The 16,297-nt window shown below is 37.8% G+C and overlaps 2 protein-coding genes across 5 annotated transcripts in view; one reads left to right on the top strand and one right to left on the bottom strand.

The window, feature by feature from the left end:
* The window catches only part of LOC139765826 (uncharacterized), a 141,655-nt gene extending 127,319 nt beyond the window's left edge, over positions 1-14,336 (top strand). For all 4 annotated transcript variants that reach the window (XM_071693637.1, XM_071693639.1, XM_071693638.1 and 1 more), the window contains one exon: positions 4,798-14,336. In XM_071693637.1, coding sequence (XP_071549738.1) covers positions 4,798-4,968 — 171 coding nt within the window. In that variant the 3' untranslated portion in view covers positions 4,969-14,336. The remainder of the gene's footprint in view (positions 1-4,797) is intronic.
* Positions 1-16,297, bottom strand: part of LOC139765831 (apolipoprotein D-like) — a 342,288-nt gene that overhangs the window by 191,075 nt on the left and 134,916 nt on the right. The window lies entirely within an intron of this gene.

The raw sequence follows: 16,297 nt of genomic DNA on the forward strand, positions 1-16,297 counted from the left end.
AAAGAGACATACATATTAGGGTAAGTAGGAGTGACAAAAAGCAGGCATTACTGGGTTATGTTTTCTGTGACAGGTATGCATAGCACAGACCCTTGGATGTGAATGTGCTGTGAGGTGGCAGCTGGTGGGATGTCTGATTGTTACTTGGTGGAAGTGAGGGTGAAGGTCTGTAAAGGCTTTAAGGAAAGAAGAAATGACTGGAAGGGGCAGAGAGTGGTGAAAGTGTGTAGCTTTGGAAGATGGGATGTGGACAGCTAAGAGGGTAGAGGGGTGGGACAATGAAGTTAAAGTTGCTTGCGAAAGAGACAAGAGGTAGGCAGGTAGTAGCTGGTAGGCAACCACCTGGGTATTGGGAGGGTTAGTGATGGCTGCATAGTGAGGCAACACTTCACTGAATGTCATGTTGCACTCCTCTGACCCAGGTAGCTGTCTTTTCTTTCTGCCTCACACTTATGTGGACCACTGGCATTCTGTCTACAAATGTGCAATCTCTCCACGTCCCGCATAACACTTGACAACACTTAACTCGCACAGCTCATTCTTTGTAACTCTAGATTTTCCTTTTGTGAGCGCTATGTGCTAGCCCTGCCTTTTGGCAAAATGGTAGGAATAATATATAGTTGTAGGTAGGAAGATTTACATAGGAGCATTAGGTACAAACATTAGGTAGAAGTAGTAGGTAGGAACATTTACATAGGAGCATTAGGTACAAATATTAGGTAGAAGTAGTAGGTAGGAACATTTACGTAGGAGCATTAGGTACAAACATTAGGTAGAAGTAGTAGGTAGGAACATTTACGTAGGAGCATTAGGTACAAACATTAGGTAGAAGTAGTAGGTAGGAACATTTACATAGGAGCATTAGGTACAAACATTAGGTAGAAGTAGAAGGTAGGAACATTTACGTAGGAGCATTAGGTACAAACATTAGGTAGAAGTAGTAGGTAGGAACATTTACATAGGAGGATTAAGTACAAACATTAGGTAGAAGTAGTAGGTAGTAACATTAGGCAGGAGCAATTAGTAGAAGTAGTCGGTAGAAACATTAGGTAGGATCCTCAGCAAACACTGCATTAGACTTGTCCTCTGCCAGTGACCTGTTACGGGTTAGGCTCTAAGAGCTAAGAAGCAGCACTGGAGTTACTAGTAATGGAGACTCTATTTCTATTGCCACCCACTTGAGGTAGTTCCAGAAGGAAACAAGCATCAAAGATATAGAAATATATAGAGACAAGAGAAATGTGTGGGCATTATCTGATGAGAAGTGCAAATGGTAGGGACATGTACAAAAGAATGTGGCTGAAGGTCAAGAGGTTGATAGTATGAGAGAAACATGAGACCAGAAGAAGCAATGGTGAAGGGGCAAATGGGAAAATGGTATCAGGCAGAAATAAGGCAAAGAGATGTGGTGATTATTTTGAAGGACTGTTGGATGTGTTTTGTGACAGGAATGGGAGATGAAGGATGTCTGGAAGTGGAATTATGTGAAGTAAGAGAGTCAAAGCAAGTGATTTGGTGAAAAGAGAAGAGGTGGTGAAAGCCATGTGTAAGATGTAGTGCAGCAAAGCAGTTGGACTGCAGCTGAAGTTCTTGAGGAATGGGGTGATTGTTCTGTTGACCAGCTAATCAAGATCTTCATTGTATGTATGGCTCGTGATGAGGTACCTGAAGGTTAACAGAATGCATGTACAGTGCCACTGTATAAAGGCAAGGCGAACGAAAGCGATGTGTTGTATGACACAGTGTTGACTAAGAAGGTGGTGGCATGCACAGAGCTTCAGACTTGGAGGAACAGTACAGCATCAGGAGTGGTAAGAAGATGTGGGTCAGATATTTGCTTTGAAGAATGTGTGCACTGAAATACCATCCAATAGAAATTGAAGAACTTGTATGTGGAGTTTGTGGATCTGGAGAAAGCATATGATAAGGCTGATATAGATTCTCGTGTGGGAGATGTTATTAATTCATGGTTATCATCTATTTGTAAATTATCAATTAGTGCAGTACAGGGAGAGTTCTACACTTGTGGGGCCCCCATCTTCTAAAGTTTTTATGCCATCTAGTAGCCTTTTAAACCTCTGTAAATTATCAGTGTTCATTGTCTCACTATTTATTCAATTACAACCATCCACCACCCTAATACTAAACCAGTACTTCCTAGCATCCTCTTTATCTACCTTTTTACCTAGATTTTTATGGCCTCTGATTTCTCTGGTATGGAAAGGTAGCTGCTACAAGCATTGCAGACTTATTATAAAGAGAATGAAGCAAATGTATAAGTAGCAAGAGAAGATGAGTGGCTCTAGGTGAAGGTGGGTCTTTGACAGGGAAGAATGATTTCACAATGGCAGTTTAATTCCTTTATGGGTTGGGTGGTGATGGAAGTGAATGCAAGTGGTCTGGGAGAGAAGTAGGTATGTAGTTTGTGTGGGGATGGGGATAAGTGGGGACAGGAAGGCGAGTCAGTTGTTTTCTGATGACATGATGCTGGTGGCAGATTCTGATGACATGATGCTGGTGGCAGATTCGAGACAGAACTGCACAACAGCACTGATGTCTGAGCTTCGGAAAGTGAATGAATGGAGAAGTTGAGAGTAGTCGTAAATTAAAGCAAGTGTATAAGTTCAGCAGTCGAGAGAGACAGGTTAATTGGGGTGTGCATTCGATAGAAGTAAACTTTCAGGAGGTGAATTCTTTTTGATACATAGCTTGGGTTGGATAAGTCATTAAAATCTTTTGGCCTTGGGAAAGGGTATTTTCCCTGCAATGTCTGGATCATATCTTAAAAAAGAAATGTATTGTTTGCATTCCTGGGTGCAAACATGTATACATCCTAGATATCATATCTCCCATATTAGAGAAAGATCTTCCTCTTCTGCTGAATGATTGCATCCAAGAATGCAGACTTTCCAAGCTTATTCAAGGGGTTTCTGTGTGAATATTGTATTCTGGTCTATCACAGTAATTTTTTTTTATATTCTTTTTTATTTTGCTTTGTCGCTGTCTCCCGCGTTTGCGAGGTAGCGCAAGGAAACAGACGAAAGAAATGGCCCAACCCACCCCCATACACATGTATATACATACACGTCCCCACACGCAAATATACATACCCATACATCTCAATGTACACATATATATACACACACAGACATATACATATATACACATGCACACAATGCACACTGTCTGCCTTTATTCATTCCCATCGCCACCTTGCCACACATGGAATAACATCCCCCTCCCCCCTCATGTGTGTGAGGTAGCGCTAGGAAAAGACAACAAAGGCCCCATTCGTTCACACTCAATCTCTAGCTGTCATGCAATAATGCCCAAAACCACAGCTCCCTTTCCACTTCCAGGCCCACAGAACTTTCCATGGTTCACCCCAGACGCTTCACATGCCCTGGTTCAATCCATTGACAGCACATCGACCCCGGTATACCACATCGATCCAATTCACTCTATTCCTTGCCCGCCTTTCACCCTCCTGCATGTTGGTTCAAGCCCCGATCACTCAAAATATTTTTCACTCCATCTTTCCACCTCCAATTTGGTCTCCCACTTCTCCTCGTTCCCTCCACCTCCGACACATATATCCTCTTGGTCAATCTTTCCTCACTCATTCTCTCCATGTGACCAAGCCATTTCAAAACACCCTCTTCTGCTCTCTCAACCACGCTCTTCTTATTTCCACACATCTCTCTTACCCATACATTACTTACTTGATCAAACCACCTCACACCACATATTGTCCTCAAACATCTCATTTCCAGCACACCCACCCTCCTGCGCACTACTCTATCCATAGCCCACACCTCGCAACCATACAACATTGTTGGAACCACTATTCCTTCAAACATACCCATTTTTGCTTTCCGAGATAATGTTCTCGACTGCCAAACATTCTTCAAGGCTCCCAGGATTTTCGCCCCCTCCCCCACCCTATGATTCACTTCCACTTCCATGGTTCCATCTGCTGCCAAATCCACTCCCAGATATCTAAAACACTTTACTTCCTCCAGTTTTCTCCATTTAAACTTACCTCCCAATTGACTTGACCCTCAACCCTACTGTACCTAATAACCTTGCTCTTATTCACATTTACTCTTAACTTTCTTCTTTCACACACTTTACCAAACTCAGTCACCAGCTTCTGCAGTTTCTCACATGAATCAGCCACCAGCGCTGTATCATCAGCGAACAACAACTGACTCACTTCCCAAGCTCTTTCATCCCCAACAGACTGCATACTTGCCCCTCTTTCCAAAACAGTAATCCCTGGGGATAGGGGAGAAAGAATACTTTCCACGTATTCCCTGCGTGTCGTAGAAGGCGACTAAAAGGGGAGGGAGCGGGTGGCTGGAAATCCTCCCCTCTCGTTTTTTTCAATTTTCCAAAAGAAGGAACAGAGAAGGAGGCCAGGTGAGGATGTTCCCTCAAAGGCCCATTCCTCTGTTCTTAACGCTACCTCGCTGACGTGGGAAATGGCGAATAGTACGAAAGAAAAAAAAAAGATATATAAAATAATTTCATTTTTTTTTAATTAATGCATGCAATCCTTAATGTAGTGATTTTTGCTAGTTCTAATCTAGTGATGTAAAGTGTGAATGTTTTTAACAAAGACATTTCTTATTGTACCTAAGAACTTTTAACTAATTAATCTCCACGATCAGTGTAGCCATTCATGTGTAACTGTTTACTGTGCATGTGCTCTTGTAAAGTGTACTTTTAAAAGGATAAATGTAATTTCTCGACATTTTTTACATAAAAAACACTAATAACGATTTTTCTTTCCAGACTCTTTCAGTAGAATTCATCCATGTTGGTGAGGGAAAGGGTTCTCTACGAAAATACATGGAAAATCAAGGCTACATTGTGTTCACTGAGGTAACCCATCCTGGTGGGCTAGCTAATGACTACATCTTTGTAAAGAAGGAAGTGATGCCACAGAAACAAGCAAGATCATAGATGGAAGTACAGGATGTTAGACTGGAGTGCCAGAATTAGTGTGATATATACGTTTTACGTTGTGAAATTTGTTAAAAGAAGAAAGTGAAGTACCATGTGGGAATGGATATCATTTTTTTGGTGCTGTCAGACATGCCTTTTGTAAGAGATGTGAAATGCAAATATCAGTCACTTTACGTATATTTCAGTTTTGTGTCGGAATCGTATTTATTACAGTGATGAATAAAAATGTAAAGATAAGTTTGTGAGTGCATTTTTTGTGTGTATTTGCGTGAAATACAATGAAGTGCAATTTGAGGGAACCAACTGCAAATTTGTGTGCCTCACTATCAGCCACACTTGATTCTGCTGGCTTTACCAAAAATATACGATCATCTACAGCTCTTAACCAATTTCTGAAAGAACTTATCATCTTTTCATAATCAGGGATAACTGTTTCAATATCAAATGAGAAATAAGTTTGAAAAGTTGTATGCGTGAAATTTGCACTTGTAAATATCGTTCCCTTATAAAAGTGGGTTAATCGTGTGCCAGCTGTAGTAAATGCACAGCAAATAGCAGTTTCACCATTCTAGTATTTTCCCTGAACCCTAGATATTGCCATTACAATATTATAATATTGTGTTAGGAGTTGTTAGTGATCAGACTCAGCACAAATATAGTCAGGTGACTTTAAAATGAGTTCAGAAGTAGTGTACTGATGGAAAACTCACAAAATAAGTGGGATCATCCATAAGTGCAAACAAGTTATTAACAGTGGAGGCTGTGACCTTGTTAAAAAACACCCAAATTAAACACGTCAGACAGTTTTGCAAACCACAGTGCTTGCTTAGTTATACAGACTGAGCAACATGACTAAAGAAAAGATTTCTGGACCTTCTATGACCAGAAATGGCAGTCAGTAAAGTGAAAGATATGAAGAATTCAGGGACATGTGTAACATATTTTGAAGAACTATATGCTAAGAAAAGCGAGATGAAGACTGGGAAGTTAAAGAGGAATGGTTCAAGCTTGATAACAATGACCTGTTACCCCAGTACAAATTATACACATAGAAAAAAGGATAAATGACAAAATTATAAATTCAATAACAAAGCTGCGCATTTAACAAAATATTGTATGTTTGACAAAAAAAGGCAAGAGAACAGTGGCAGCTCAGACACATATTTGGATGTAACTGTAAAAATGAAAAGTTACATATCAGGTGTTTAAATCTTTGGAAGAAGCTTGATGCTGAACAAGGCCAGCAAATCATGAAAGCTGGTAAGCATACATGATTGACTTCAAGGATCATGAATCATAACATTAACACACACACACACACACACACACACACACAAAAGAATAGGATAATGTATGAGGTATGGAAAAGGGGCACTAAAGAAATGTAGCAGAGATCGCAAATACAATACGTGCCCTGCAAATGAATCTTAAGTTCAATATATGCGGTAAAATTTTATGTCAGTGCTCAAGTTAAATGAAGAGGAAAGGGCAAGAAATTGCTATGGGACCATACCTGGTAAATAATGGTCAAGATGAAAATTGTATAAATATTTGTCGATGTTACTGGAAAGTAATACAGTGGAGACCATGGCAGTTGAGATGACTTTACATGTACCGGTGAAGAAGAGAAAAAAAATGACTGTGAATGCACAAGGATTCACAGCATAAGCAGCAGAAGAGTAGTAAATCCTAAGGTGCACTAATATGCAAGAAGAACTATTGCTTACATAGGAAATCAAAAATTGTGGAAAAGCCGACAAAGTTAGGAGCCTGTATGACACTTGCCAGACCTAAGTTCATGAAATACTGTATGCTGGGGTGTGTAAGGTTGCTGTAATGCCAACCTATCACTAAGGTTAATGATATTCGTGACTCCTGTGAATAAGAGATTTCTAAAGATAGCTCTAAATATACCATTTTGTATCATTTTGTATCTTCCATCCACCCTATCCCTTGAAGAACTATGGGAGCCACCATTAAAAACAAATATTAGGAAATACATGATTTTTATCAAAACAGTATAAGGGCCACAAAACAGAAAATTTTATATGGTAAGGAATACAGTAATCTTTAAGGCTACAAGCCTGTTAGGAATGGAAGTACACTGTGTTACTCCAGGAGGAAACCCTTTTAACAAGTAGCAAAATTAATGCTATGGATTTAGTGGACACCAAAATAGCTACAGAAATTGTAGACAACGAGCTAGAAACCTGTACAGTTAACCATGGAGTGCATGCTGAAATGTCCAAGTTTTCCATAAAAAGCCAAAGCAGAATCTTATATTGTGCATCAGCCTGGGTTAAAATGTTAAATGGTACAACTAATTAAAGATGCTAACTTAAGCTGAAGTAATATCCAAAATGAACATCAGAAGCAACTGCTCTTTCAGTGTACAATATGCCAAGAACACAAAGGTTAGACGAGACTAGAAACTTCTGCAGTTGATACCCAAACCAAAGAACAGGTCAAACACTGAAATAACCTGCATCAACTATCAACCCCAGCAGATGGTGGAAGTGGACAGACATTTTCAGCACCCAAGGATAAAGTGAAAAACAAAGTTACGGTGATAAGTCTTGAACATGAGATGCATAGGGTTAGTCACCGCAAATATTATATCCCTTTAGTATATGTTTCAGAAAGGAAGGATGGTACTGAATGCCCATGAATACTGTATATAAGAATTTTGTCTACCAAGAAAGGCAGGCCAATAATGTGTCAGCTACAATGATTTCTATTACTGCCATTACAAGACTATACAGCAACAGTCACTGGAAGCCTTGGGGATATGTACTGGTGTGATAAGTATATAACAACAGTCAGCAGAAGGCTCGTTGATTTGTATCGGTTTGATGAGCAATCATATTTTCTTGAGACATTAAAAATATTTGTAGGTATGAAAATCCAATTCCAGCAGTGAAACACGACAGACTTGCATATGTCAATCTACTTACTCTTCACAAACAGTTTTGTAGGCTGCCACAAATATCTAGAAGTTATAGGTCTATTTTTAGCATAACATTCTTATAGCAATTATTATTATTTTTGCAGTCTTTGGCATGGTGATAATCATACACTGTATATGAAATATGAAACCTCGTCTGTTATAATATGCATCTAAAAGGTAGTAAAATAGTGCCTGTGTCGGCTGATTGTTATGAAATTGCCTTCATACAGTTTAGTATATGCGTAGATGCAAAGTTTAGGATAATTTTTATTATCAGTGATGTGAGTTTGTTGAGGAAAAAACAGAACAATCCGATGATTCAAGTCTGCTTTGGAGCCCCATGTTACATGAATGATGCTGTAGTCTTTATGTGGATTTAAACCTGTAGCCTGGCATAGTTGTTCGGGCATTGTTCACCGTGATATCAAATCAATGTTATTGATATAATAAATGTGGGAGGTGGCATGAAGGGTGTTAGTTAGGAAGTAAATATCTTTATGTGGACAGAAAAACTTGTGTAAGAGTGATTGTCAATTGTTTACCTATCTGTGCTTAGGTGGAAGGTGAGTTATACCAGTCATTTATATCTAATCATATTTTAACTTTTATTTGCATTCACTGTTTCTTCACTAAGCTTACAGGAGCATTCTTACACATCTTTTCCTTTACACTTCTTTGCTAAGTTATAATCATGTTTTCACCTTTCCTTCTCTTCTCTCACATGGGCACTCATAGCTGCTATCCTCTTCCTAACATGGGAAATGGCGAACATGTATGAAAAAAATATATGTATATATGTTATTAGGTTGGAGGCTCCAGTCATGGACTGAAGTCCTCATCAAGGCTGCACTTTCCATGACATGTGCAAAGGGTTAATGAAGGAGAAATAAGAAAAGAGGAAAATTACTTGTAAGAATTTAAGGGGAAATGGAAAATCTGCCTTTTTGAAAGATCCAGGTCATACTTGTTAGGAAAGACAAGAGGGGTTAAAGATTTCAAAAGCTTTACGGGGTAAGGAAAGACCCAACATGAAATGGTTTATCCGGTGGCCACAGTAATTATCTTTTGCAGTAGCTTGCTCAGTAATAAAAGCTTTAGGTGGAGATGGAAGTCCTTAAATTCCAAAGAAATACCTATAAAGCAGGGAAAGTGAACCAACACTGCAGGTTTGGGTAAAAGGGTCAAACTGTGAGGTTAAACTAAGAAGGTTGATGGAATTGAAATGCTTGGGACTCAACTCTGTCTAGTAAGTGTATAGAACTAGAACCTCTCCAAATGTGAAACAAGTACTCCATACAGAGAGAGAGAGAGAGAGAGAGAGAGAGAGAGAGAGAGAGAGAGAGAGAGAGAGAGAGATTTGCATTCATGGGGCCCCATCTCTTGAACATTCTTTACTGTCATTCAACTTTTTAGATTTGTGTATGTTAACATTGACCATGTTCTCATTTCTTTTATTTGACTGAGCATGTGTGTGTGTGTGTGTGTGTGTGTGTGTGTGTGTGTGTGTGTGTGTGTGTGTGTGTGTGTGTGTGTGTGGATGCATGCATGCCACCCCCATATAAAGTTACACGATGCAGAACTGGATGCAAGGCACAACGCCTCACTTGTTTTACTTAAGTTTCATGTTTATGACCAAAGGGCCCATACTTTAGCATTGTTCTCTTCACATCAACTTTCCGCTAAGTTTTAGCGTTAGGCTGTGGTCTCATGAGAAAGTCAGGGTGAAGTTTTACGCTAGATGACAGTACTGTACATCTATGTGAATCATAAAGCAATATACATTCAAGTGTGATATTTCTATGTATATAATCTATCAATGGCAATTTTTTTTTCCCCCACAGTATTATGGATGGATTTTAATTGAACTTCTAATTATGTTGTGTGATGCTATCTTGTATTATATCATTTCATATCAAGTCTGCATAGAAAGAGTGTGTTTTCTATCTCAAGAATGAATTGACTGTGAATAAGAGCATGCGATGTATCTTAATGTTGAAACAGAATATGTTGTAAGTTTCATCATGCATTGCTGTGTTAGTTAATAACATTTTTATATGCTTGTTTGTATTTAATGTTTGATGTACTATATTCCTCATTTGTGATAATGATTTATATTTAGTCCTGTTTGCTGTGATCTCTACACTTAAGGTGTGAAGAACTGATGGCACAGATATAAATGCTCGAGACAGTGTTTAGCAGAAGCAGTTCATACTTGTTTGTTGATTTTATGCGTGAGTAAAAGAGGGTTCAAAATATGTTAGCAAAAGGGAGTGAAAGAGGTAAAATACACAGAGCTTTACATTAATAATAGTGAGGGGGCTGTAAATAAGTTTGAAAGACTTATGTAAGGGCTTGTCATAACCAGTATAAACTGGGAAGTAGTTATGATAGTGAAGGAGACTATAAATGACTGAGTTTGTATAAAGTTTAGGAGACATGTTTAAGGAGAGTAAATCATTAGAAGGAATTTCAAGGATTGTATATCTTAAGCTAGTCGTCATCAACTTGGTAGAAGAAATAATGAACACAATATTCCTTTTTTATGTAATATTTCACAGACTTATCATATGTGTGTGTGTGTGTGTGTGTGTGTGTGTGTGTGTGTGTGGTAGAATATTTGTTTCACTGATAATTGATAAATTAGTTATGTATATATGGAAATGATTTTTTCTTTAGTGATTCCCGTTCTGTAGATGAAACTCACTGCTTTAGTGTGCTTATACAAGGTCATTCCAGTCCACAACTAATCAGTCCAATTCAAATATACATCATCCATCTCACATTCTGACAATTTATTATTAACCAGACAGTCCACACTGCATCAAACAGTGCACTTCATGTATGCTCACTCATCCCAATATCGTCACCACATTTCTCATTCATCATTTGTACAATGAACACATAAATTCCAACCTAAGGGTGCTATGTTCAATCCAAACCATCATTCTTTCTCATACTCACTTACTTTACTTCAGGGGAGTTAAGAACTGTTGGTAATAACCCAGGAATAGGATATAAAATGGTCAGTAAAATGATGACAACATTAGGAAACTGAAAATTCAAGTGAAAGAATATGATGACAAATTTTAAGTGTTTGAATGAACTGAAAAAAGAAGAGAGAAAGATCATAAGTAGGACTAATGATGGTGATGCTTTATATTTTGAGACTGAAATACATCAGTTTCGGAAAGTACCTACAGCAGAGGCAGACTAATGACGGTACGAATGAGTGCCTACAATGAGCCCACCACTTGTCTCTTGTTAGATGTTTCTCTCAACTGTCACTACTCACCACGTTATCTTTGGCAGCTACTCCTCTGGCACAGTTATCTTTTTGAGGTTCAATTCTAGTGCCAAGGCTGAGATATAAAAGATGATGACAAGCAGAGAAACAGATATTTGGGTATGTGAATGAAACAAAGGACACAGAAATCTGTTAAGTTAGGCACCAGGGAGGATCATATATTCTGTCTGAAGCTAAGGCATTAGGGAAATCTATGAAGTATGTCATGGTAGAATAAGTAAGTTACAGACTTTTAAGACTGAATGCATGAGGGTGAAAAATTCAAATTTCAATAAGGAGCAGAAACATAAGTGGTGGATAAGTTCATACTTCAGGTGTTAGCTAACAAATGGGATAAACCAAACATAGATCAGTTAACGAAGCAGGAGGTAAAACGATGTAGGAAGATCAGTAATGATCTTTGGACTGGGTGTAGATCACATTCCATTAAAAGGAGGATGGATTAGTTAAGAAAGTACCAGAGGCAATACAGCAAGCAAGGGAGATATAGTTTCTGATATAAATACAGACAAGACTAAAAAAAAAGGTTATTTTTCAGAATGGGATACAGTAGCCAGGAGGTATTAAAGCTATGAAAGAAGCTTGCCAACCATAAGGAATTTAGGAAATTACTTATCAGAAAGACAGACCAAGATAAAAGTACGCAAAACATCCACGAGGCAGAAACCAGGATCTTAAGAGAGACAAGACAACAGATCACTCCGACTGCTTGCACACTGAGGGAAGGCTTATGAAGTAATGCTCAAGTGTGGTTAATGGAAATATCAGTGGTAAACAGAGAAAGGCTGGAGTTTTAGGAATGCATTGGAGAAATTACAACAGATGAAGCTTACCAAGGAGAGAAAACAGAATAAAAAAAGTTATTACAAAGGTGAAGGAAGATAGGCTCTCTCTGAGGGACAACCTTCTGTATCAAAGAATACTGAATGCTGCATTTGAACAGTTGATGACGGGAAGAGTAACAGGACAAAATGTGCCAAATGCAACCGAAGATTTACAATCCTCTAAAAAATTTTAATGAACGGGATAACTGCAGGGATGCAAACTCTTTTAATGTGTTCAGAAAAACTTTTAGCATCACGATGTTATTGAGCACATTAGAATCGGAGAGACTGTTCTACTGATACTAGATTTTTACCTTTACACAAAACAACATGGAAATAACAAATATTTGATATGGTATCCTACTCGGAAAAAGTGATCATGTAGTCCCTGAATTTGATTATGTGGTTTATTAAGACAAAAAGAACATCAGAGAGGAAACCAGACTCAATGAAGTCCAATTTTTGCTTGCCATACAGAGCTAAATCATTTCCAATCAAAAGAGAAAAGAGAACAGTTTACAGAAGGTTCTTTGACATTGGTAAGGAATGGAGGGAGATTAGAATAGAGGGAGATCTAGATCAGTAAGACAGTAAGATGAAAAAGAAAAAAAAATACTGGGATGTCATATGAAAGTGATAGAGGTGGCTTAATGACACGCCAGTAATTAAATGCAAACGAGCAAGAAGTGGCTCCTGTAAGATCATGGTGAAAAATCAGATATTTCGATGAAAATATGATAATCCAAAACTGTATCAAAGATTTACTAGAAGTAAACTGTCTTATACTACAAACATTCAGGCAGAAGGATTTGAAACCAAGGACTTAAAAAGATGAGAAAATATCTAAGAACCTGAACACTTAAGTTCCAAAGAGTGCTCATTGTGGAGGGCATTATAACCTCAATCATACTGAGATGGGATTAGAAGAAATTGTAAAGCGTTAATACTGTTAGAAATAAGCTGTTGGAGGACTTTGACCTGTATATGCAAGACTGTACTGAATACTTTCCATATATATATATATATTTTAGAATTGTGCAAAAACACTCATTAGACTGTAATTATACCTAAACGTTTGCAAAAAGCACTAAAATCATGAGAAAAATAAGTTATGACCATGACTGCATCAGCTACAATGGGACTTGCACAAGCTTCAGAATGTGTCAGGTACAGTACATGGCTGATGAAGTTCATATCAGAATTACATTTAAGTAAGGAAATGTTCAGTAAATAATCTACAACACATAATAAACCTATACTTGAGTATACAACTCAAGTTTGATCATTGCAATCCACAAAACATACAAATGTAAAGGAAAAGATCCAAATGAGGGCAACTAGTGCATAAGGAAGCTCAGTTACATGGAGATAGCTGAGGCTGTAACTTTGCTCACAACTGAAGAGAGAGAGTAAGGTGTGATATGATTACTACTTTCGAGTTTCGAAATCAAATAAACTGTGTCAAAAGTGAATAGTTCTCTGAAATAAACAAAGATAAAATTACTTCTAAAGTAACTAAGAAACAAGTCAGAAATTATGTGATGAATTACCTTCCGTAGGAACAAAGTGGCAGAAAACAGAATAAGCTAAACAGTTAGACTGAATGCCGAGTGTATGATGGTAAAAAATGTTTAAGAGATGGGGACCATGATCATAAAACTCTCTCCCTTGGTGTGCAATTAGGTATTCACAATTAGGTAATCACAATGTCGGTTCATCATACGTTTGAACCCTGCCATATACATCTAGTTTACCTCAAATTCTCCCACTCTACTCCAAAATATCAGCTCATCTTAACTTCAAGCACATTTGATCTATGCTTTTGTTCAAGCAAACTCAAGTTCAGTAATCTATTTCAACAATGTCAGAACATCTCATACTTTTTCCGTCCATTTCACATTCTTTAATTTTGTCTGTAGCTCACTTGGTCCACTCCACACTCACAGTTTATACTCATTCGGTCCATCTCATGCACACTGCATACAAGCCACACTGCCACTCTATTCCATTCTTTCTCTGACCACCCCAAGCTAACATTATCCATCCCAGATTAAGTTATCAACCATCACATGGTCCCATACCTTCCTCACCATCTTTTCATGAAAACTTACAGACATTAAAGAAACAAAATTGAAATTCCTCTTCCTCAATGTATGTATTACTGCTCTAGCTAAACATGTTGATATCACATCAGCAACCTTCTAGAATATATTGTTTTCATGTTATTGTACGGTAAATATTTTTATTCAGTCTGTACAGTATGGAGAAATAAATTGTTTGTTGTACAAAGTATCGTATTCTGTTTAAGACAGTCCCTACTTGAATTAAGAGAGAGAGAGAGCTCCTTCATATGGGAAGGGAGTTCAATGAAAGGGTGCCCATTGAGACAACTTGTACAAAAGAGAACCTAGCAAGATTATTTTTCTAAACTACTACTTACTGTAGATGCCTAAGAATTACTTAAGAATTTTGTTTTCCAATGCTCATCAGTGTTTGCCAAACAACTGATGGAAGACATGATGAATTTATCATATATGATATGGATATTTTACCTTTGTTATATGACAGAACATTTAATAAAAGGTGATAATGTGTCTAAAATATGTTCCTTTAACATTTACAATCACCTACAGAATAATTTCCTAAACCAACATGTCACGTAGCATAGAAGGGACTGATATACCATCATTACTGGACCTTCTCTTAACTCATATTAGCAGGGATACTGAGAACATTACATATTACTCACAGGATGGAAAAATTGATCATGTAATGCTTAAATTTCAACATGTGGTAAAAGAAGACATTAAAAGAGTGCTGATGAGACAGGAAATAAAGACGAGATATAATCATGGAAACTACACAAACCTTAATCATTTCTAAGGTAATGTCGATTGGGAAATGGAATTCAATATCCAAGAACCAGGGCTTTACGTTGGAAGGTTCTGTGAAATTTACTGTGAAGGAGTAGAGGTATGGGTACCTCCAGCCTCTTATACAGAGGGAGGGGTAGGGTAAGAAAGAGAAAGGAATGGTTTAATAAAAAATGCCTTACAGCAAAAGAGCTTTGAGATGTGTAGTGGCAAAGATACAGGTGGTACTCCAGCCAGCCAGTTTTTGCAGGGTGTAAGGGGCACAGAACGAATATAAGTAGATGAGAGAATCAGAACAAAGAAACTATAAAAAGAATACTATAGACAAGGCAGGTAAAAATCCAGAATTATTCTCGTAGTTCATCAGGAGCCATCTGTTAGTTAACGAGCAGCTAATCAGGCTAAGGGATTGAGAGGAAAAAATTAAGAAGATGATGTGAGGATAGGTTAATAACTTAACTAATTAACAAGTTTAAAAATGTTTTCATAGTGAAAGACAAATTTCTAGGTTTCCTCAAGATGCCATTAGATGGAAAGGCTAGAACCAATTTATTCATGACATAGATTTTTATGGGATGTCTAGGAGCTTTCTGGACATATTGTATTACTGTCTTCGATGTCTCCATATGAAAGTTGGGTTTAGAAGGAGACTTGTAAGTCTCGTGCTTAGGGACCTGAAGCTAACAGCCAATGTTCCAAATTCCACAAGAAATAAAATGAACACTTTAAATCACTTAATCTTGCAATGAAAATACTATGGCCATTAGAATAAAATTTGATAGCCTTAAGCATTAACAAAATTGACTTTTTATTTGTTCTGGATTACTTCTAAATTAGTAGTTTAAAGCCTAATGCTCTTCTCTGCCATAGTTCGATACCATATAAAGTATACGGAAGCTATATTGCAATCCTAATCATAAATCAAATGATCTGTAGACTTAAAAAAGCTTCCAGTCTTTCTCTTCAAACCACCAGTGGTCCTCTAAGACAATCAAACACCATCAAAACTACCAATTCCCTCTCACTGTATGTAATATAAGACTGTCTAAGACTGTAACAAGAGGCCAATTTGCAATGTAATCCACTGCTCAGGTCCCCTTGGATCCAAAATACCTTTCCCCTTTCTTGACATGATTCTAATCCATTACCAATATTCATCACTCGTGTCTACAATTGCATTGTTACGCAGAGATTTTAGTTAGAGTTCTTTTCGCTTTAGTTTTCCCCTTGGATTCCGTTATAGAGAGAATGAAAAGGGCTGAATAACACCGACTGAATTAATGCACCCATAGTCTCTCTCTCTCTCTCTCTCTCTCTCTCTCTCTCTCTCTCTCTCTCTCTCTCTCTCTCTCTCTCTCTCTCTCTCTATCTATCTATC

Source organism: Panulirus ornatus, chromosome 56, assembly GCF_036320965.1.
Source record: "Panulirus ornatus isolate Po-2019 chromosome 56, ASM3632096v1, whole genome shotgun sequence".
Taxonomy (NCBI): domain Eukaryota; kingdom Metazoa; phylum Arthropoda; class Malacostraca; order Decapoda; family Palinuridae; genus Panulirus; species Panulirus ornatus.